Here is a 22,266-nt window from a genome sequence, read left to right as displayed (position 1 = left end):
AACAAGACCCTCTTCATAGACCCGCCTCATAGTAATTTTATTTGAGGTATAATAAAAACATTTAATTTCCTAATCGTAAATTTGTCATACAGTACTTTAAAAATCAACTTTCAGGCATACTATTTTTGTATCAAAACCCCTTTTTAATAAAATGCTTATTTGGTCATTTGCACACATTTTATCGTTAACAAAAACTAATCTTTACTGGTCATCTTCCCCCTGCGGTTCATGGTTAGAATAGAACCGCAGCCTTCCCGGGCTTGTCATAAGAGGCGACTAAAAGGGTGCCGACACCCTCACTGGGAGTCCTTGGGAGTGCCCCTTTTGTGTTGCAGGGGTTAATGTGTGCTCTGCACTGCCAATGGGTATTCTCAGTGAGTCGTGAGAAGCCAGGCACTTCAGTCCTTGGTCAGGGAGTGCGGCATGGATGTAGAGGTTGGGCTCTACATTGTGACTGGTGACCCCGGCACGTCAGGTATCTGGTGCTGGGAAAACGGAGGTTGGGCCCCGGGGAACTGGGGTAGGGGTACTGTCCCAGAGGGTATACCCTTTCCTGACTTTTTCAGGCTGCCCCTTGCCGCACGATGCGCTGGTAAACACATGATGGCTTATAAAAAAGAACACCTGAACACATCTTTGATAAGCAGCTCGGATGAGCAAGAAAAGAGGTCAGAAGTGGAGCGGGACTCTTTTTGGCGAAGCTCCATGCTCCAGAGACCGCCAATAGCGGAAGGTGTGAGGACGTCTCCACCACCTGCATCTTTTAGGTGCTCATGGGATTTCCTGCCTTTAGGATCACCCTTGACGAGTGGAGAAGGAAATGATTGCAGAGTAGATGTTGAACCCGAGTTGCCGGAAACTCTCCTACTGATCATGGCACCATCCTCTAAGTATGATCAAGGGATGCCGGACGAATCCCTTACAGCATCTTTATGATCATAAGTTTCGGGAATGGTGCTTCTGCGTTAGGAAAATCTAGACGCAGAAAGTAGCATTGAAAACCGGCTCCGAAACATGGAGCAGACCAAAAATGCTTGAAACCTTCAAGACACAGAGAGGAGTTAACCAAGTAGTTAAATATGGTATAGATAAGCTCAAGGAAGACCTTGGTTTTGTCTTCGCCTGCCGGCTGGTAAGCAAGGCGGCCATGGAAAGGATCGCCGAAAAGGTGGTGTCTCTGCCTGACGACAATGCACCACCTTCCAAGAAATGCAGGAGGCCTTGAATCAGAAAGTCCTTGAAAAAGAGAACAGGTTGTTCGTACAGCAAAGCCTAAAGTTAAGGTCAGTTCGACCCAGACTTCCAAGTCCTTCTCTGACGTAATTACCGCTCCAGCGAAGCCTCGATAGCCACAATAACCTGCGACACCCATTGAGGGGAGCTCCCGAAAGGGGTCAGTCACAGAAACACCATCTGGGACTGTGTGGGAAAAGCCTTTTGTGAAAGGAGAAGAGAAAATTGAGGCGGGCAGAAGTCGGATGGCGGTCGCCGAAATGGCAGACGCAAACGCCAGTAAGTTGTTAGCACTCCAGCATTTGAGGGTTGGATGGGTTAACTGCAGGCTAAGACGGAGGGTGGAAGTAACAGAGGTGTTTTTAATGCCTTGATTTCGGCCATTCCTCCCGAAACTGCAAAGGGCCCGACCGAGGCAAGAACTGCCTTCGATGTGGGGAGCTGGGTCACACTCGTAGGGACTGCATAGTCGAGTCCTGATTCCTTTGTAAGGAGAAAGGCATCAATGATAAAAACAAAAAATCAGCAAGAAATGTAAAAACTTTATCAGTGTCTCTTAATTAGGAAACTACCTCTTTGTGGGTTATTTTGAGGGGGGGCTTGAAATGTTGATGGTCTGGTCCTTTCCTCCAAAAATTGTCAATATGGCCCTTGAGTGATGGACAACGTCTACTGAAACGCCAGCCTCTAGTCTATTTAGCTTATTCAAAGTCGCAGTCATTGCCCTGAATTTGACAATCTACTGTGACCGTGGAAGCCTATTATCTAAATCAGGGGTCACCAACCCTTTTCACTCAAGGGCGTGAAATAATAATAATAATAACTATTATAATAATTAATAATTATAATTATTTTCTGAAAATAATTTTTGTTAAAATTTTTCTTTTTGTGATATTGTCTAACAAAGTAAGGCTTTGCTCATAAGGAATGCAAAATAATTACAGTAGAGGTATCTGTATTTTTATGAGAAATACTGTACAGGGTATTCAAACTAGTACAAAATTTTCCTCATAAGGAGCCACCATTTTTAAGTGAATAATAGTATCCTAATTATTATTCCATCAAAGTATTAAAACAAAAAGTAAAGTGGCCCCAGGTCCAGGTCTTACCATGAGACCTACAGTAATAGTTTATTGCCTATATGGAAAATTCACTAACAAATACTATTAGACAAGTAGCCAATAAAGCTGTCAAGAAAAATAGAAGTGTCCTGGAAAATGATGATATTCATTTCCAAAAATTTTGGACTTAGGTGTTTTTTGCATTTTAAAACATTTAAAATTTTCTGTATCAAACTGTTTTGGACATTTGATATTAATAATTTGGAATTTTCATTATAGGTGTCTGTGATCTGCGGCAATGATAATCCTTCTGATGATGATGATTGTTTTGATAATGATGTCTTTGATGACTACTCACATGCATCTGAAGATGAATCACCGGTAAGTTTAATCACACATTTTATCTTCAATAATTAAAGAAGTCAGGGTGTAAGTTAAGAACGTAGGGTTTTTTTGTTTTGAGATTCAGAAAAAATGACATATCTAGTGTTATACAGGGTGTTTTTTTAAAACTTGCATCTTCATTTATGTAAAAACCGCAATAGATAGAAATATGCAGTTTGCGGGAATCATCTATTGACGTAGGAGGCCCAATTGTTTTGAATTCAACGTTACATTCACATTCAACTTTCCCCCCTGCCCACAACTTATTTTTTTTAAATAGCAAGGTACCCCTTGTGATATATCAAATGAAAGAGCATGAAAAAAGAAAATGTTTAGTGAAAAAAAATTGAAAAGTGGCTCATGAATTTGTGAGATAATCATCCCCCTTTCCCCTACCCATTACTTTTTTTTAAATAGCAAGGTACCCCTTTTGACATATCAAATGAAAAAGCATGTGAAAAAAGAAAATGTTTGGTGATATTCATTTTTAATTTGATATGTCACAATGGGTACCTTGATATTGAGAGTGGTTTAAGAGTTTCATCACAAATAGGAGGCAACAAGTAAAAATAAACAATGACTACAGTAATCCTCTCATTGTACAAACGGGTGTGCCCCAAGGGTCAACGTCCTCAGGTATTTTATTTTTAGTGTTCATCAACGATTTATTAAATCTACCTTTTAACGGAAATATCTTTGCTTTTGCTGATGACATTGCTCTTTTTTACACACAAAACGATTTGATGTTCATGGAAAATTTAATAAACGATGATCTTTTACTTTTAAGAAATTGGTGTTTGATCAATAGAATGCAGGTAAATGTAAACAAAACCAAATTTGTTAATTTCCACTCAACCGGTTTTGAATTGCCATCTCCTTTAATTTTTCACTCCTCAAATTGCAGTCCACAACTATGTAATTGCCAGCCGTTAGAAAAAGTAAAATCTATAAAATATTTAGGAGTTCTACTTGATGAAAAAGTCACCTTCGAACCTCATATATTAAATCTACATGCTAAGATACGAACACAAATAAGAAAATTTTATTTTTTAAGAAATTTTTGTAACGAATCACTTTTGAGAACATTATACTTTGCACTAATCAACTCAAGATTGCAATATGCCTTGCCATGCTGGGGAGGAACTTATAAAACCTTGATAAATAGATTAAGAACAACACAAAACTTTTTTATGCGGATAATTTTGAAACAACCTAAAAGAACAAGTTCATTTCCACTCTACCAACAGTTAAAAATTTTGCCCATACAGCACCTTTTTGTTTTCAAAGTTCTTAGACTGTTTTTTGTTCGAAGTGGAAACAGAGTTAACGTCATACCAAATATTACACACACATACATAACAAGAAGCATTACCAATAATACTCTGAAACTACCCAAAGTAAATAAAGCTATTTTTCGTCACTCTTTTCAATATCTAGGTCCAAAATACTATAATTCTCTACCACTTCAAATAAAGAATAGTTTAAATTTAAAGCATTTTAGCAAAGCAACGATAATTTGGCTTTCTTCTCAGCAGGACATAAATTATATCAATAATATCCTGTTGTAATAACTTTCATTGTTTATTAAAACAGTTCTTGTTTTGTCCATCAGATGCACAGTTCAGGCGAAATTCAATGTTTTATAACAGATGCTAGACCATAAATTACAACGTCATGTTAGCCGATAAGTTAGTATAAGCAAACTGGTTACACTACTGGATCAAGTAGCCAGTTCTATTTCTCTACATCTCATGTATTGTTACATTGTGGTTTTTTGTGGGAAATAAACTTCATTATTCATTATTCATTATTCATTATTCATATTATAAAAAAAGTTATCGGTAGTGGGAAAGGGGGGATTATCTCACAAATTCATGAGCCGATTTTCAATTTTTTTTCACTAAACATTTTATTTTTTCATGCTCTTTCATTTGGTATATCACAAGGGGTACCTTGCTATTTAAAAAAAAATAAGTTGGGGGCAGGGGGGGAATGTGAATGTAACGTTGAATTCAAAACAATTGGGCCCCCTACGTCAATAGATGATTCTCGCAAACTGCATATTTCTATCTATTGCGGTTTTTACATAAATAAAGATGCAAGTTTAAAAAAACCAACTCTGTATATTAAATTTAAAATTTTAAAGATTTTAAACATCTTTTAATGACTTCTTCCTTCCTTAAAGGGAACTTGTACATTCGAGCTGGGTGTTATTTAACGTAATAGCATAAATAATTCTATTACTGAGGCGTCACCTATTACCCTGGTAATAGATTACTTAGAATAGCATACCCTATTATTTTAGTAATGTCAGATGAACTTTAAACGAATAAATAGAATAACTAACTATCCCATTAATAATGTCTTCCTATTGAAGTGAGAATAGTAGAAGTACAAAATAATATTACCTTGGTAATAGATTTCTGAGAATACAATTATTGTTATAACATCATCTGGACTGTAAAAAGAACTAGTGAAATAACACTGATTGTGTATCGCTATTAACTGTGAGACACAAATATGGGTCTCAATCCCGGGATTCCGAATCCCAGGATCCTGGACGATTTTTGATACCTAGAAATCCCGGGATTGGTGTCTTTTAATCTCGGGATTAACGGGATTGCAAAATTTATGTTTATAAAGATTTTTTTTGAATTTGAGGAATTTTGCTTATGGAAAATAAATAAAAATACATCCAATAACACTTGAAACTCAATAGGCGAACATATGTAAATATATGTTTAATGTTTTTTGACGAATTGGATTTACTGTCTGTTTGTTATTACATTAGTAATTACATTAAGTAACAGTTAGAACAATTAATTAGTAATTACATAGTTAATTATACTAGGCCTATAAGTTATTTTGAGTTTTACTTTTGACATTAAACGTAAACAACGCAATTCATGTCGCAAACATAACATGGCAATCGGTGACGGTAATTGAAGTATCATTTTCTTAATAACATTGAAGCCCTAAAAATTAACTATAAACACACCATTATTAAGATTGCTTATATTTAGGGTTTATAACTTTATCTTTGTATTTGGTTATTAGTGTGGTGATTAAATATTTTACAATCCTAAATTACGTTTTTCGTACACATGCATAAGCAGATTCTTCCCATATTATCTTTTTGTTGTTTATCTTTAAATTTTGAGGTATTTAGTTTCCATTTTAGCGTGACGTATAGGGTGTAGGCTAAATGCGAGTGCGGTTGCTCGAGATTTTTGAAAATTGTATTTATTATATTCTAGAATGACAAATCAACATTTCGTACATTGTAAATAAGAAAAAATATTTTATTTCACTTAAAATAATGACAGTCTATGGGATGTAGGCCTATATATATCAAACTATCATCCACTTTAAGGATAGGGAACATACTCTAAAACCATTAGGAAGTACTCATGAGTATGATACTAGAAATAGGAACAATATTGCAATACACATATATCATTTTGAACTATTTAAAAAGAAACCTACTTATGCTGGTGCATTATTTTTTCCAAATTAACATTAACCTTAAGACAAGAGCCGAATCCAAGAATATTAAAAAGGAAACTTAAAGATTTTATATCAACTAAAGCATTATATAATATACAAGAATTTCTTGACCCAGAGTTTAATTCAAAACCTTCTGGGACTTGAAGGGCTTTTGGATGTTTAGAATATTTTACTGCTTTCTTAATTTATTTATGATTGTTATATGTTTTGTTGAGAATCTCTATTGTAATAGTATAAATAACCTTCTTTTTATTATAAAAAATGGTAGAAATAAGTTAGAAAACAGTTTTAAGTTATAATAAAGAATCACTTTTCGGCACTGTTCAATATACTGTAAATATGTACTAAAAGAATAAAGATTGTTTGAAATGAAATGAAATGAAGACGGGTGATGAAAGTTGAAAGTTTCAGCAAAATTGCGTAGTGTAACACTGATAAGGCCAGTTTAAAACATTAAAGGACTCAACAAGGGGACTTCTCCCTCATTTAAAATGGCTAAATAGTTAAAATCATAAAATAATATAATCCCGGGATCGACTGCGACAAATCCCGAACTCCCGGGATTGGATTGAAGGCCCGGGATTGAGACTCCTTGTCACAAACCAGGTCTATGATAGATGTGCTAGTACACCTACCTTTCATGAATCCATGCTGATGAGGCGAGTGAGATGTTCTACTAGTCTTTTTGGGCATTTTTAAAATTATTTTTAAGAAAGAGGGTAGGATTAATAGTAATTGTAATTAATAGTAGTTGTATTTTATATGTAATTATTTAGCTGAGTTTGGTCTCCTTTCTTAAATTTAGGGCACACTTTTGTAATCTTGAGTGCTGATGGGAAAACACCACTGTGAAAAGACTTGTTCGGATGATTAATTGCAGGGGATAGGCAAGCCTGTCAGCACAGTGCTTAACTAGTTTTGCTGAGATTTCACCAGTTCCACTTGATGTTTTGTTTTTCTAGGAGGATATGGTGTCCTTAACCTCTTTTCATTATTTGGAGTTAACATTAGTGTTTGCTGAAAAGGGGCTGGTATTGGTGGTGTGTTTCTTTTTTGTGGCCTGTTTAAGTTGAAACTCTTAAGGGTGCGCTCTACCTCAGCTCGGAAATCTCAGCTCGGGCTTTAGTTGCTATGTTGCACCATTGGACAGTGCCGCGAGAAGCGCTTGCAGAGGTTTCCAAGATTACTGTTTTCGAATTAACCAATAGGTAATGATAGCTACAAATGGCTTATAGTAGTGCAAGTACTAATCTATAGTTCTTCGTTTTCCAAACTTTCAAATAACGTTTTTCAATAAGTTAGTGCTAGTTGAAAAGACTTTTTTTTCTTGTCCTACAAATCAAGTTTATAAGGTGTGTATTAAAAATAAATGAAATAATGAAACGCAGAACTATAGAAAATTTCATCTTCTTTAATATGAGACCTTAACTTTGATTCTACCTTCAATGTAGCAGGTGAAAACAGTAATCATGGAAACCCTTGCATTCGGTTGCGTGTCAGGGGTAGAGCGCACCCTTAAGTTGTTATCAGCAATTATAAAAAAACTATGTATTAGTTTACTATAATTTCAGACTGTTTTAATTTCCTCTCAACTATAGAAAGTTCAATTGGAGCATTCTCTTTCATCACGCTTGGTTCTTATTTCCTGGTTCATTAAATGGTTGAATTTTTTACATATTATTATTTCCCTATCAACGATGTTTAAGAGAGGTTGCTGTTAATGGGAAGAAATTATCAGCGTCATTTCACTTGTTCTTTACAGTCCAGATGTAACAAAAATAATGGTATTCTGAGTAATCTATTACCATGGTCGGCTTATACTATTTTGTACCGGTACTATTACTTCACTCACTTTAATAGGAAGACGTGATTAGTGGGATAGTTCTTCCATTAATTTGTTAAACGGTTCATATGTTGTATTAAAATAATAGGGTAGGCTATTTTAAGCAGGTTAACTTATTACCAGGGTAATAAGTGTGACACCTCAGTTATAGTATTATTTATACTAGGCTATTACGTTAAATAACACCTAGCACAAAAATTCTTAAAATTGTCTTTTACTCAAACATGTTTTAGCAATTCTAGAGCTATTTGTAACTACTTTTTTACAAGATTTAAGTCTAAGATTTAATCCTTAGGGACTTAGGGCCCAAGGCAGCGATGTCATGTTTTCCAATCCTGTTACCTGCCACTACTTTATATCAGTACACTTCACCCTTTGTACTGTACAGGCTCACCTCATGCTTTGCTGAATACGTTCCACGCACAGGTCCGTAATCTATGTGAATGGGCATGCAAGGTTAAAAGAGGCCACCAACATCTTTTACTGAAATAAAATGTAGGTTACGTTACTGTGCCTCATCTCGTTTTATAGAGAACTTGTTAAGCATGAATATTTTACAAAGTCAGATGAATTTAACTAAGCCAATTAAAAAATTTACAAAAAGTAGGCCTAGAATAGTTTTTGTATTAAAATCTCTATCTGGGGATTCCTCATAGTATTACCAAGTTTTGAGTATGTTTAATTTACGCCTATCTTAAAATTTTTGCTCCTGTTCTTAATAGTACTGTTTTTTCCAGGGCACATATCAAGAAGAACAAACATTCGAAGAAATGACAAATGAAATCAATATTGAAATATCTGAACCAGCACAATCAAACTGCTTTAATCTTGATTGTGGCGCCAAAACCCGAGAAGTTATTGGTAATGTAAATTTGTCCAGTGATCTCGATGCTATGTGTTATACCAATATTCTTAAAGCGATTGAAGTTATGTTGGACAATAAAGTAAACTCATTTGGACTAAGAATTTCAGAAGATTCTGTCATTGGATCTATGATCACTGACATTGTTCAGGACTCAATGAGTAACACTGCAAAACTTGAAGTTTTGAAAAAAATTGCTTACGGTATAATTTTGTTTGAGAAAGTAAAAAACAAAGATCCCAAAATACTGTCTCTAGAAGACTGTTTTATTCCAGCAAAATTATATATTCTACTAGACACTATCAAAGAAGTATGTACCCATTTTGAGCAATTAGAGGGTTACGAGTCACCTGTAGAAGCCCTCTCCTGGTTTTTTCATTCAGCAGGATCAAAAGTTACCAATAATGCTATAAATAAAATAGAATGTGAAGAGAAAAAAACAGTTACACTGAGTAACATTAATATAGTTCTGGAAGTCATCAAAAGTAATTGGAGTGATTTGTCATTGTTTAAAAGTAACAAAACTACAACTACACTTGGAGTAAAGGATACCTTATCTCCTATGGTTGTAGATTCATCAGAAACTGTATTGAATTTTAACAATTTGACAAGTTGTAGTTTTGAAAACACAACTGGACAAAATACAACTGGAAGGGGTGAACCAAATAACACATTGATTCCAACAAAATCACCACAGGACAAATTAACCCCAAAGAAAACGGCCAATAAAAATCAATTGACTTCAAGTTGTGGTGAAAATAGTTCTAAAAAACAATATGTAATGAAAAGACATTATTGTTTGTATTGCAAAAAGGTTGTGTCTAATTTTAGTCGCCATGCATTAAACCTACATAAGAATGAAAAGGAAATTTCAGAAATTATAGAGTTAAGGAAAAATGGAGATAAGGAAAGTATAAAAGAAAGACATTTGCGGATGAGGGAAGTTATGTTAAGAGGTAACTACTTGCATGATAGTAAAATACTGTCAGAAACAATTACTGAGGGGTCTGATTTACCAGCTTCTCATTTGTTACGAAACTGTAAACGGTTTACATCCGGTCCTAAAAAATTACAAGATCTGACTATGTGTCCATATTGCAAAGGTTTTTATTCAAAGAAACATTTTGGTAGTCACGATAGAAACTGCTATTCAAGAAATAAATACAAAAGTAACTCAATCAGTAATAACCACGAGAAGAAATCAATTAAAACCAATGTTTTACAAGGGGGGAAAATGTGCAAAAGACACTGTGTATTTTGTGGACTCTACATTTCAAGATTTGTGTTCTACAAGCATTTAATGACCGAACATAGAGATGAAGAACCAACCATTCAGTATATTGCCCTTATGAAGGAAAACAGTGAAGACAATATAAATAAGAGAAAAGAAATCCTAAACTCATTACAGCTAAAATGCAATGACGGTCGCTTATCAAGAAGGGCTAAAAATGTCTCTTCTGTGATTATTTCCGAAAATCCTTCTACTGTACCACCAAACACAAGTCAAGGCTTCCTTCAAAATAAAGATGACAAACCCATTGAAAATGTTGTGATCACAGTTGACCCCATGAACCCATGTAAGTGTAGTAAATCCATTAAAAGTGTTAACAAAAAAGATACAACTAATAAAAAAAAATCCTCTCTCATTCGTGGGCATAGATTTAGAAATTTCCACGGTGTCGAACTTGGTTCAAAAAGCAGAATTTGTGTGACAAACGACAACTTCACTCTTAGGTTAAAGAAAGACCCTGTAATTAAAGAAGCCTTAGATGACAGTCTTATAAAGTCAATTATTTATAAATACCAAACAAATATCAAACACAAACAAATAAAAAATAACAAAAATAAATATTACGAAAACAGTATTTTCAAAAAACTAAAATTAGGGTGTAATTTCTTTATGAAGCTGAAAAAAAAGGATCATTCAATATTTCAACTATATGACTGTCTAACATCTCCCAAGAAGGAGGTTGTTTTCGAAACCATTAAAGATATGTGTGAATTCAATGAAACCACGGAGACAATTGGTGTCTTAAGTATGCCTTGCAGACTTTCTGCGTTCATAAGAGATGCTATTGAACGAGCGCTTAGGGATCTGGAATTTAACAAGGCCACAAATACAACAAGTAGAGAAGCAGCCATGCAAGGAACTGAAGACATTTTAAGATTTTTATCTAAGCTGGATGTTTTATCAAAATCTTCTAGGCCTACAGAAGTTAAGAAATCAAGTAAAGTTAAATACATTAAAAATAAAAACAAAGAAACAGTTGAGATGGATTACAAAGCATTGTCTGCGTTGACACAATCAATTGATGACAACACTGAAAACATCTCCGATTTGATTGATAATGATAAAAAGAGTCAAAATCCGCAGATCTCAATTCCTGGAGATGGAAGTCCTGGATGTGCTTATAGTTATGAAGACTCTATTTTGGGTAAATGTACCACAGAAACAAACGTTTCTTTAGACTTTGAGCAATTGCATGGCTTACAGGCTAATTGTCTATACCCAAAGGTCGTGAATCCAACACATGAGTCCATAAAATCCATAAAGAATACTACCAACACAGAAAATAGCAATGAAGAATATGGAAACTTTGAACAATCTTTGATTGGAAAAGATAACTTTAAATTGTCTACCTCGTTTGAAGACAAAAAGGAAAACTCACCCTCAAGTACCCAACTAAACAGTGAATTAATAGAAACAGAAACAATTTTGAAGCAACAATTTATTCCTCCAAAAATAATTAATACAGATGAGGACTACAGATGCAAACATCCAAAAAAACCAAAAACACAGGAAAAAAGGAAATACTTTTGTCCATATTGTAAAAAATTGGTCAAAGAATTTTCACGTCATCTAAAAGATGTACATAAAAATGAAAAGGAAGTCATAAAAATAACTGATCTAGCCAAAAATAAAGACAGGGAATCTGTAAAAGTAAAACTTTGGCTCATGAAGGAATTGCGGTTAAGGGGCAATCATGATCAAAATATATTATCAGTATCAGCGACACAAGGGTTAGATGTACCTTCATCTCATTTGACTTATAACTGTAGAAAATTTAAGCTAGGCCCGAAAGCATTAAAAGATCTAGTAATGTGTACATTTTGTAAGGATATTTATCCCAAAAGGAATTTTTACAGGCACCTAAAAATCTGTTACCCAAAAAATAAATATGAAAGAAGCTTATTACAAAAAAATCCGAAGAAACCATTTATCAGTACTCTAAAAGCCAAAAGTAATTTACGGAGAGGTTACAGTTTGTTTTTCAAGAAAGTTTTTCACAGGCACTTCAGACTAGGCTTATCAAGGAACAAGAATCAACATAATTTACCTGTTTCTAGTAAAGATTTAAAGCATACTTATGATGAACAATGCCAGCTGACTAAATCAAACATTGTACGAGCAAGACACTACTGTTTATTTTGTGGAAAAATCGTTTTAAACTTCATAAAGCACATATTGAAGAGACATCACGGTAAAAAAACTATAATTGAGTACATGGCTTTGATGAATGGAAATACTGAAGACAGTATAACAAAAGGAAGAAAAATACTAAGGATGTTGCATCTCAAAAGTAATAATGTTTACCTTAGCAAATTAACACAGAAGAAACTACCTGAGAAATGTTCTGTAGAACCAATTAATGAAATAGGTCTACAGATTGGTCAAACAACCCAAGTATCTGAGAGCATAGGCTCTGCACCTGAATCCAAGGAAGACAAAAACATGCAAGACGGATTACAGTCAAGTCTCAAAAGGTTAAAAGAGAAGGTCACCGTCAAGAATCATGATCATATACCTCATCCAAGATCTGCTGCTAAATGTTATGGCATTTCCCTCATCAACATTAACCCACCGATTCCACCTCCCCATGCTAGCAGTAAATTTATACAATTGGTGCTGCCTAAACTTAAAAGAGACGATATTTCAAGAATTGCTCTGAATGATCCGTTACTTGTTGCTACTGCAAGTAGTATTTTAGAAAGAATGCTTAATGAATCAAAATTTACTGGAGTTAAATGCGCATCAACCTTTCTAAGAGACGGGGGAAGTTTACTAAAATGTGCAATGTCAATTGACAATACCATAAAGGAATTTCACGACTTACTCAAGCCATCAAAAATTAACACTGTCTTTGAAACGGCCAAAGAGATGTGCGGATTAGACGAAAAGACTGGAAAAATAAAATTTACAAAGAAACCATTTAGAATCATTTTTGTGATAAACAAAACTACAGCGCAAGCCCTTACAGATGTATCAAATAATACATCTATGAGTGAAAATGATAAAATGCAAATTAAGAAGGACATAAATGAATTTTTAGATCTGAAACGAATCAAATTCAGAAGCTTAATAACTCAATGGCCGGGTTCAAAAAAGCTGAGGGAATCTTCTGAAACTAGTAATTTTTCAAATATTAAAAGAAAAAGTAAAAAGAGAAAAATATACTCTTCGAGCGAATCTGAAGAATATACGTCTGATGAAAGCGAAGAGGACAATGAAGTAACTCCTCAAAATACGAGAACAATAACTAAAAAGGAAAAACACTTTGAACACAACAGTTTATCTGAAAAAAGGGAACATTCTTCTCATTTAAAAAAAAAGTGGACAGAGCTACAAAAGAGGATTGTTATAATGGAATTTAAAGACTTTATAAAAAATGGAACAAATCCTGGAAGAAAAAGGTGCCGTGAATTGATTGCTAGCAATGATGAGCTAGTTGGAAGAACAGCGGATCAAGTAAACCTTATCATTGATAACATTAACAAAGGAAAACTAAAATTACCCTATGAGTTTAAGTACCTTAAAAATTAAGATTGTATATAATAGAACTTACTACTAAGTTCTTTCTCCTATTAAAAATTAAAATTATGTTATTAATACAAGTGCGAGATAGTGTTATCCTGCTAGGGCCTTCAGAGTAATACAAATAAACCATAAGAAATAATTAGATTTATAAAAAGAGTCTTTTTCAGCTTTGTTAATTTTACAGTTTTATAAAAAATTTACATTGAAATCTCCTGTTACATAAATTGAGCTGTTTAGCGAATTTCCCATATAGGGAATAAGCTATTTTATTTCTTTTTTAGTATATCCAAAAATAATTCTAAATTTTTATAAAAATCTTAAAACTGCATCATTTGACTTAACTAACGTACACCACATTTACCTTCTCGTCTACAATAAAAGGCAGCTAAACAAAATGTTTCTAAACAATTCAAAACTGTTACCTGATCAAAATTTATCCAATGTTCCACTAGACAAATAATATTTACATTTGTTTCATGTAGAATAAGGTTTAACTAATTTATTTTGGGCACAATGCCACCTTGTATGTTCTCTCATTCAACACTTATCATCACTATGGCATCTGTCCTAAGGTGCAGCTCGCATACTTAAGTTACCATGTGTTCGACAGAAACACTACCTCTAACTCATACAGCTGGTGAACAAATTATCAGTTTTTGGCCGTTCTGGTTTATGTCCTTTGTTAGAGATTCATAAGCTTCATCGTAATCACTTATGTGTGGTTTTATGTGGTAGGCCTATTTAGATTTGGTTACCAAACCGTATACTGAGAATTTATGGATGTTTTGACAAGTTAAGTGCTTATTTACATAATTTGTTGTTGAAGGTTTCTTGAAGTGTTTTCTAAATAGTGTTACTAAACCTGCACTTATTGTCACTGTAAACGTCAGCAGATATACAGTGGAGCTACCTCTTCTTGATCTCTTAGCTTGTGTATAGCGTAGCGATGTTCATGTCTGCTTCGACAACAATGACAGCTTATCATTATAGGGTAGTCTCAACTTCTGGTTATTGATTGTGAAGGGGTTGAAGCAGCATTCCTGAAGGGTATTGAGAATTACCTCTGCACTCTTCCTTTTGCCCTATAAAGTGCAAGCCATGGTTTGTGTAAAAATGGTGTGGAAAAAGATGAAGTTCTAACTGATTGTTCACTTCAGAGTGATAAATTTTTCCTAATGGCCCATAGTTAATTTCCCTAATTTAGATTTGTTTTTGCGCAAAGGCAGTTTGGCAACAAGTAAGGCTAATGCCACACAATGCGATTTTCTCAGCTCGGAAATTGAAATAATCTTTGCTGGATTTACATGTAAAACGTTAAAAACAGCCGTACGTTGTTGCAACTGAATACCGCCCGTGTGGCAGTTAGCCAACGGTAATGTCAGCTGCAAAAATGGACCCAGGTACATCCTCGCACGACAGTTGTCAGCTTAAATTTCCACTTTGCGGTTTTATCGCTATAAACCAGCTGTTATCAGCTGTAACTACAAACCACCTCGTGTAGCATTAGCCTTATCAAAGTCGCTGATCAAAGTCTTGATACTTTGGTTCTCCACACCATTGGTCCCATAAAAATAAAGCCATTTATTAAAATATGTATTAAAATATTTTGAAAGATCTTTAACATGCTTTGTAATGTAAGCCAACGTCTCCGGCCTTACAATAGAAGTCACTTATAGAGTAGTTTTATATTGTACAATATTCCTAAGACTGCATATTGTTATTGTATTTCTGTTGTGTAACTTTAAGTTTTTTGTAACTAGAATTGTATTGTATATAAAAAAAGTAAACAGTTTTTATTGAAATCAATGCCTCTGCTATCTATACCAAATGTTTTCTTTTGCATGGTTCCCTCCTAACTAATACAGTTTAACTCTCCACATCAGGCCGGCTTGGAACTAAGTCGAAGAAGGCAATTTAACCCGTAATCAGAATTAATTACATTAACTCTACAATTTATATTAATAAATTGTAGAGTTAATGTAATTAATTCTGATTACTAGAGGCTAAAATAATTTGTATCAGAGAAGTAGTGTACACTTTACAACAAACAATAAGTAAATGGGGTTTGTGAATAGATTTGAATACTGTACAAACTCTTAATAGACGGACTGTGAACATTTTCTAAGATTACTTTGGTGAGGTTTCAGAAATTTTTTAGTTCTGTCATTTGGCAGGATTCCCATGTATACAGGGTGGTAAAAAAGTCCCTGGACAGTTAAATGTTTTAAAAAATAATGAAGATAGAGCTACAATACTTGGTACAAAGTTACAGGGCATAAAACTCTATTTTAACACATATTCAGTGATCCAATAACTCTTAAGGGGGACGGCCCACAAGGAGTCGGAAGAAAATCTTAAATGGAAGCATAGGTCAATATGCACATCAAATTAAAGGTCTTTTTTAGTAGAATACAATGCCGCAAACCGCACTTCAAAAGGTTGATCCAGCGCAAAATGGCAGATGTTCAAAGATTTCTTGAATCCGCCATTTTGAATCTTTGAACGACTGCCATATTTTACTCAGGCATTTTTTTGAGCTTGAATTTACGGCATCGTAATCTACAAGTGAAGACCTTTAATTTGATGTGCATATCGACCTATTTTTACGTTAACAATTTTCTTCCGATTCCTAGGGCTGTGCCCCCTGAGGAGAAAGTGTATAATAGCAATGTTAATTAAATGAATCTTTGAACAACTGTCATTTTGCGCAGGATCAACCTTTTGAAGTGCGGTTTGCGGCATTGTATTCTACCAAAAAAGACCTTTAATTTGATGTGCATATTGACCTAAGCTTCCATTTAAGATTTTCTTCCGACTCCTTGTGGGCCGTCCCCCTGAAGAGTTGTTGGATCACTGAATATGTGTTAAAATAGAGTTTTATGCCCTGTAACTTTGTACCAAGTATTGTAGCTCTATCTTCATTATTTTTTAAAATATTTAACTGTCCAGGGACTTTTTTACCACCCTGTATAAAAATTTGAAGCCAAAAAAACGTGGTGCAATCTGTTGAGATGGTCTACCAACTAATGACAATATTCTGTGTTAAGTGATAAATTAATCAGCTGTTTCCTATGATACGCTAATATTTAAACCAATATACTAGTAAACTCTGGTGAGATGGTCCTGAACTTCATCTATTTTTTGCTTGAAATTTTTATATCACATGGGAAGTCTATTCTGTGAATGGTCAATGGTAAACCCAAGGCTGAATATGAGTGGTCCTACTGTAGTAGCAATGGTATTGAAAGGGCACACACTTTAAGTCACCATTATAAGCAATATTGTTATTCAGTAGGAAAGCATCTTTCTTGTTAACTTACAATATTTTATTGATATTAATATATATAAGAATAATGAATGAATGAATAATGAATGATATGAATATTACGTTACTATTCCTGAAAATAAGTGTTTACCACACATTTTGGACGAGTTACGTACAATAGTTTACACCATACTACTAAATCTGTACAAATCCTTGTATATTTCCACCAACTAAAGGACTAAAAATTACTAGTCATAACCTCTAACAGAGGTTATATTTTTGTTTATAACCACTCATTGCCACCCAAATACCAGCTGATTGGTGTCAGGTAAAACTCATTACAGTAACAGTAGTCAATGAAACCCCATTTGATTAAGCTGGTGGCAAACAGCTGTTTTCTGGACTAAATCCTTGCTGGGAAGTTCCTCAAAATAGTGTAGTGTGGCATAAAGATAATTATTGTGCAATAGATCAAGGCAACCTATGCCTATGTTTTATGATTATGTTGTAGGAATGAATACATAACTAACTTACCTATGAAAATAGTTCCAGGTAGTTAAAATCGCAATGTAAGTTCAAAACACAATACATTTGATATCAAGTTGATTGTGTTGTCAACTTTCTTTGTGCTTTGGAACTGTTTTCAGGTAAGTTAGTTGTGTATCCATTCCTCCTTCCTTCATGCATTCCTAGGCCAAGTGCTTTTCCTCCAAAAACCTTATTGGTCAATTGTTTATTTGCTTTGTCTGGAAAATAAATTCTTCTCTTGACAAACTACAGGGTCCTTGAATAGTCTGGGAATGGCATTTTCATTTTATTATTCAAACAATCGCGAACAATGCAACAAAGCTACATAAAATTAAAAATCTGTATCAGGAGAACACAGTGCTGCAAATCACTTTAAAAGGTCCATACTAGACTAAGTGTAAGTGATTTAAAACTTAAATATAATGATCTTCAAACAAAGAATACAAATTTTTTCTTGGCTGAAATATGTCCAGTTAATTAGGACCATTTGAGGGGTTAGCAAAACTCCATATTAGGCTAAGTGATTATTTCAGTTGATTTTTTTATCGGCTGATTAAAAAATCTGCCAAAAATAAATCGCCCTTGATTTATGTATAGGCGCACACATGGCGAATATTTTGTCGATAAATAATTGTTTTTGAGTGCGTTAAGCTCAGAGAGCACGGGTTAAGCTATCCTAAAATGGACTTTGTTGAATTGACCTGTGCTTGTGCTCTTCTAATTAGATCAAAGAAAAATAAGACAACGTTAATATTGGGTTGGGCGGCAAGTATTCTTTTTATATTAAGTCAGAGTCTTTTAAATGGACTGTTTTATAAACTGTACACTTGTTTACGTGATTACAGTAAAACATTTTTTAATTACTATAGAATGTCAGTCTGCCATCGTGGCTAGGCGCACACGAGCAATTATTTTGAGGCGATTAATTCATCGGTCAATCTGTGCATCATGTATTAGAAAGAAGCGCACACACAGGCGATTAAAATTTGTGCCGATTTTACTAACTGAAAAATGCTGCAGATTCTTAGGCGAAGCGATTGTCGGTCAGACTGTTGTTTGTCGGAAAAAATGTACCTGAGTAAATCTTTTAGAACAAGTCAATACGCACAAGAATATGTGATCATATTTTTTTACTGCTATTAGTACGCCATCATATTGACGTTGGACATGTAATTGCAGCCTAAGTTTTAGATTGTTATTTTTTATGCTATTGCATTGTCATGCATTTGTGAGCTATGTTTCAATTTTCAAGTCTCTCGCTCATCAGGAAGTTAGTTTAAAATCGATATCAAAATTTGTACCGGACAAGAAAGCGAGCTAATAATTTTCTGTTCATTTAAAAGTCTCTGACTTACTATCGGAGGAACCCAATATTTACGATGTCTTTGATCTAATTAGAAGATCACAAACCCAGGTTAATTCAACAAAGTCCATGTAAGGATACCTTAAACGCACTCGAAAAAATCCATTTCTCGACTAAAACAGTGCCACGTATGTGCCTGGACATAAATCAAGGGTGATATTTTTTGCTGGTTGTTTAATCGGTCGATCGAAAAAACGACCGTGTGCGCTCAGCTCAAGCTTACCACTCAGCCAGATCCAGCTTAGTTCAGCTTCAAATGGTGTGCAATACAGCTCTACTAGAGACCAAACCCAAAGAGGCACTCTTAGCTTATAACAAACTTATTCATCCGTTTGGAAAGTAACCTCCAGACATACATATTTAAAGCAACTATATAAATAAAAACAATGGATTATATTAATATTGGGGGAACCTTGATAACATAAGACCTTCGATAACAAGTGACCCTTAATAACAAGTAATTTTCACATACTCTTGATTTCAAACTACCTTACAATTCCCACCTTGGATTCAACTGAAGTAGAAGCAGGATTTTTTTGAAGATCTCATGTCGATACAACCTCGGTTAGTTTAGGCTTTCTCGGACTATCTCATTGAAAATTAAATCGACAGCAAGTTTACCTTCCCTCCAAGCATCTGGGCATCGTCGTCGGTGAATTCGGAGATAACTACGAATGCATGAGAATCGTTCCATGCAAAGTTTTCACGAAACTTTACACACCCTTACCTAAACATATTTTGTGGAGGCTATCAAAGATGTTCAAATAGATACCAAAATAGGTATAAGGAGCTCCAAAACACCCAGAAAAATTACGAACTACCAATACAGGAAGCGTCTGCAATAAATCTCTTAAGTATAAACTCAGTGCTGAAAAAGCTTGCCCGACAGCACAGGAAAACATACTACTATAACCCAGAATGCTAACCGCACAGTAAAAAGCGTTAAGTACTCACCAGCATACAATGCACCAGCATAGCAACGCTGGTGGCGCTGCCTACGAATTGACAGGCAAAGCTCTCTCCCTCCAAGTACTTACGCTTTTTACCATGCGGTTCAAAGCATTCTGGGTTATAGTAGTATGTTTTCTGTGCAGACAGTCACAATTCTGCTAAATATATAAGCTGTACTATTAAAAATATAATGAAAAACTCATACAAATTTATTTTCGACCAAAAATACAGTAATCCAGTCAAAAAGCTGTTTTAAGCCTCTTGCACCCAAAACCACTAAAAAGGAGACAAATTTACTTAAATTTTATTTGGCTTTAAATTTAATTTTAAACACAATTTATGAGGTTTTGTTGAGAAAGACAATCTTGCAATGATGACAATAAGAGCGTTCCAATGGTAAGGTAAATCAGATGTAACCACATTTATGTGTTACCTACTCTCTGAGGCAGTAAATAACCCTAGGTAACGAAATGACAAATTTGAAAAAATGAAAAAGCAGTTTGTAGGAAATTATTTTATAAAATTGGAGTTGGAGTTCTTCTTTCTGTATTCTCCACAACTATCATACGGAAAAATAATTTTTATGAATGTTATTGTTAAGAGAAATGTTGAAAGCTCCAGATATGAAAGATGGTTTGGACCCAAACCCATGGTTATACAAAATTTTACAATTTTATCCCTTCTAAAGTGGATTAAATTTGTATTGCATGTTGTCAGTTGAGTTACACATTGGGCTCTATAATAATTACAATCATACGCTTACTAGTAATTACCCTATAGCTAAAGGTTTATCAATTCAATATAAAGCTAATAAGGATCACAGACTTTTTGAGAAAACTGGAATCCGCACACAACGCACACTTGAATTTAAATTCTTGATGTGAAATTTCCCCAAATAATATCAGTGTTTCGATAAACCCCATAAGTGCACAAACCTCAATTAAAGGGCTGTATTTAATCACATTAAAAATGTTGAAGATGTATGAGCAGTAAGATTTGTTTTTATTCATAGTTTGTTTATATTTACCTAATTTGATCTTTTGATTTTCATTATAGGTTCACATTATGATAACGTTATTAGTTTTGAACATGGCAAATACACATGAGTTTTTCATTAAAATAATCAATAATACGATTGAGTTTTTAATTTTCAACGTAATATGTGTGTAACTTTTTACAGTAGATTTAGACCCACATCATCCTCTAACTAAAGTATTCTTCTAGACATTTTAGGCAATTTTATTTTCCCTAGATGATACATCATCTAGGCAGGGTGTCCTCAGTTTGTTTAAACACCCCGCCAGCGACGGCAATGACGTATTTGCGTCGTAGGTTATGTTTTAGGGGTCAGTGAACCTCAATAAGAACCAGTTTGAGACAATACCTTGGTCAGCTGACTAGTCTCAGTTTGATTTTGTTACCTCTACCGCGTAACTCAACGCGTTAATGTATTTGCACATTTTTACGTAGAGGACTTTATTATTAAGCTCATTGGAACAGGTTAGTGCACTATACATGCTGTTACACCCTGTTTAATTTATATTACTCGCTAAAATTACTATGTTGACCTGCGTTAATGTAGTATGATTGTAAATTGAAAGAGTTTGTTTCATTGCTGATTTTTCTTCAAAACTAAGAAAAAGTTTAAATTTCATATTGTAAAATCATGTCACTATCTTAAAAGAATTGTCATGTTTACAAGGCCTCATTGATAGTGTCAGTAATGGTTCGATCAAAATACTCAACTGGTATGCTAGTTTTAAGATAATTGTTCAATGCCATGACCATGTATCAGAAGAACGATCAAAGGAATTAAATAGAATTATTTGACTATTATACGTTCAAAAATCATCAGTTCCGACGCAGCCGTCATGATCATGAGTTGATTAGTTTGAAATTCAGACTGCAATCCAATAGATTCAAGACCTTCAGTGACATAACTTATCTTTACGTTTGTTTGTTTTACTTGCAAGACATAATAAAACACCTGGTGTGTGTTGTGTGTGTGTGTGTAGTACGGCACTAGTAACCGAGATATCATGGCTATTTAGGTTTTTATTGGTTGGTTGGCGTAAAATGCCGCCTACGCGATCCCGTACGTTTAGTCCAACGTTACTAAATTCCTAGTTTAGGTGAAGGTTTCATGAGAAATATTCATCAGTTGCTATAGGAATACAGTGAGTACGTCTTTGTGGATTGTTCTTTTGTCTACAATAAATTCCAAATTTATTTTTTCCCTCCAAGATTGATATAAGACTATAATAGTATTTATTTTAGCTTACATATATTTGTCGTTACGAATCCACTATTTCCGTAGCATTATTGTTCATTTTCCAATTGTCGTTATTTTGAAACAGCAACGTACAAATTGGAAAACCAGTCTGAAACGTTGAAAGAAGCTTCCGAATTATCGTCATATTGGAACTGATCACTAATCACATACTGTTTTCTAA

The 22,266-nt window shown here is 34.4% G+C and overlaps 2 protein-coding genes across 2 annotated transcripts in view; both read left to right on the top strand.

The window, feature by feature from the left end:
* The window catches only part of LOC128999070 (uncharacterized), a 42,389-nt gene that overhangs the window by 16,906 nt on the left and 3,217 nt on the right, over positions 1-22,266 (top strand). Inside the window, exon 8 of the mRNA XM_054425427.1 lies at positions 2,574-2,675. Within this exon, the coding sequence (XP_054281402.1) occupies positions 2,574-2,675 (102 nt within the window). The remainder of the gene's footprint in view (positions 1-2,573; positions 2,676-22,266) is intronic.
* Positions 21,217-22,266, top strand: part of LOC128998498 (angiotensin-converting enzyme-like) — a 38,280-nt gene continuing 37,230 nt past the window's right edge. Inside the window, exon 1 of the mRNA XM_054424657.1 lies at positions 21,217-21,313. The gene's annotated coding sequence lies outside the window, so the exon portion shown is untranslated. The remainder of the gene's footprint in view (positions 21,314-22,266) is intronic.

Source organism: Macrosteles quadrilineatus, unplaced genomic scaffold (genome assembly GCF_028750875.1).
Source record: "Macrosteles quadrilineatus isolate MER2022 unplaced genomic scaffold, UCM_ALF_1.0 Scaffold_7__1_contigs__length_78375512, whole genome shotgun sequence".
Lineage (NCBI taxonomy): Eukaryota > Metazoa > Arthropoda > Insecta > Hemiptera > Cicadellidae > Macrosteles > Macrosteles quadrilineatus.
The sequence above is the reverse complement of the archived record's forward strand: the minus strand, read 5'-3'. Positions and strand labels throughout refer to the sequence as shown.